Source organism: Anser anser (genome assembly GCF_964211835.1).
Source record: "Anser anser genome assembly, chromosome: 23".
In the NCBI taxonomy this organism is placed as follows: domain Eukaryota; kingdom Metazoa; phylum Chordata; class Aves; order Anseriformes; family Anatidae; genus Anser; species Anser anser.
Window position 1 is genome coordinate 6,400,450 of NC_139744.1, and position 1,646 is coordinate 6,402,095.

At 47.3% G+C, this 1,646-nt stretch overlaps 1 protein-coding gene across 2 annotated transcripts in view; it reads right to left on the reverse strand.

Moving 5' to 3' along the window:
• Positions 1-1,646, reverse strand: part of LOC310885452 (acid-sensing ion channel 2) — a 504,402-nt gene that overhangs the window by 41,792 nt on the left and 460,964 nt on the right. For both annotated transcript variants that reach the window (XM_083808885.1, XM_083808886.1), the window contains exon 2: positions 1,488-1,638. In XM_083808885.1, coding sequence (XP_083665011.1) covers positions 1,488-1,638 — 151 coding nt within the window. The remainder of the gene's footprint in view (positions 1-1,487; positions 1,639-1,646) is intronic.

Below are 1,646 nucleotides of genomic sequence, written 5' to 3' on the forward strand. Positions count from 1 at the left end.
GTGTTTTTTTTTCCCCTTCAGGTTTCAAGTCTGCAACCACAGCCAGATTTCAAGCACCTCTGCGTGAAATTTGCCTGAAAAGAGCAACCAGAAGCTGCCGTCCCACCTAGCCTCTGGATGATGGATATGCTCATGGATATGGAGGTACCAGGCTGGAAACCTCCTCCCCACCACTGTGGGCAATCATGCCTGGCTTCCCTGCCAGGTGGGAAGAACAAGACCGTCCCTCATCTTTTGTCCTCCCAGTTTATTTCTCCACTTACTTTTCTCTTTTTTTTTTGTAATGAGAGTCTGGTTTACCCAGCTGCGACTAATCCACCTTTCCCAGCACTGCAGTGATAGGAAAGCACAACTCTAAAAGCGGCATGTTTCTGCATGCATGGGCTCCTCCTGAGGAGTCCAAAATGCAGCTACAAAAAACGACCCTAAAGCGAGGATGGGGTAACGCAAGGTCTGTGTCACCATGGGAACTTCAGAGGGACCCTAAACCCAATAAGGCTGAACATACAGAGCTCACGGTGTGGTTGTCCGAGCCTGCTAGATCCCCAAGCCATTGATGTGGTTGTCTCCTCTCCCCAAGGACTGCCCAAGGCAGTCTGTAGGCAATAAAACATCGGAGGTGAAGATGTACTTCATCTTCTCACTATAGCTGTGAACCCATTTTGCCTTTAAAAGGACAAGACTTCAAACACATGCAACAAGTCAGAAATGATTATCTCAAATCACCATCTCCACCCCCTCACCCGGGCCAGATCAGGCTGACTTCGAGTATGAGCTACAAAGCAGAAGGCAAAGCTCTTGTTATATGATGCTGTGCATTTGTAAGTGATTGACAGGACTGTGGGAACCTGCTTCAATCCTAAGAATCAAATACCACACGAATACATTTTAAGTTTTGAATGAATGCAGCCAACTCTCCTCTTCGCTACTTAACAGAAGATTGAAAGGTGCTTGAAGGGGCTCACAGTAGACCTGTGATTGAGCACAGCCCCCTGGTCCACCCACACAGCTGCAACCCAGGCAGACAGAAATTAGGGCAATGGCCGTCCCTAAATTTCAAGGAGAAAAACACAAAACCTAGAGGTCCACCTTGAACGTGGCCTCCCAAAACGCCTTTCTAGGGAAGAGGGATGTGCTGGAGTATCTGAAGCAGACACTACACCTCTCATCACCCACAGGCACCCAACCCTGCCCCAGGACAGTGATGGGGCTTCCCAAAAGACAAGACCACTCTTTGGTGCTGAGACACCCGAGTTCAATGCTTATGACCTGAGCTATGGAAATGCTGGTCCTTACGACCAGACACAGACACTGAGAAGAAAAGCAACTCAGTTCTGTACAGCCTGGGGCCCTCTTGCTTTGAAGAGCTATTTGGTTTAGACATTGGCTGTGAAGGCTGGGATGGGAAAATCTTTCCCCACAAAAAAAAAGCAAACAAAAAAATGAAAAAACATTACATTCGTATTTGCAGAAAAAGAAACTCATACCTGTTTCTCCCCATATTGGCAAATATTCATCCTGCTGTATATCTAGCATGATTTCCAGTCCATTGCCTGTCCCACCCTTGACCGTGGTAAGAAGAGGCCGTCCTTCTTCTCCTGAGTTAAACATGTAGCATTTCCCATATTTTGTAAACACCTGCAAGG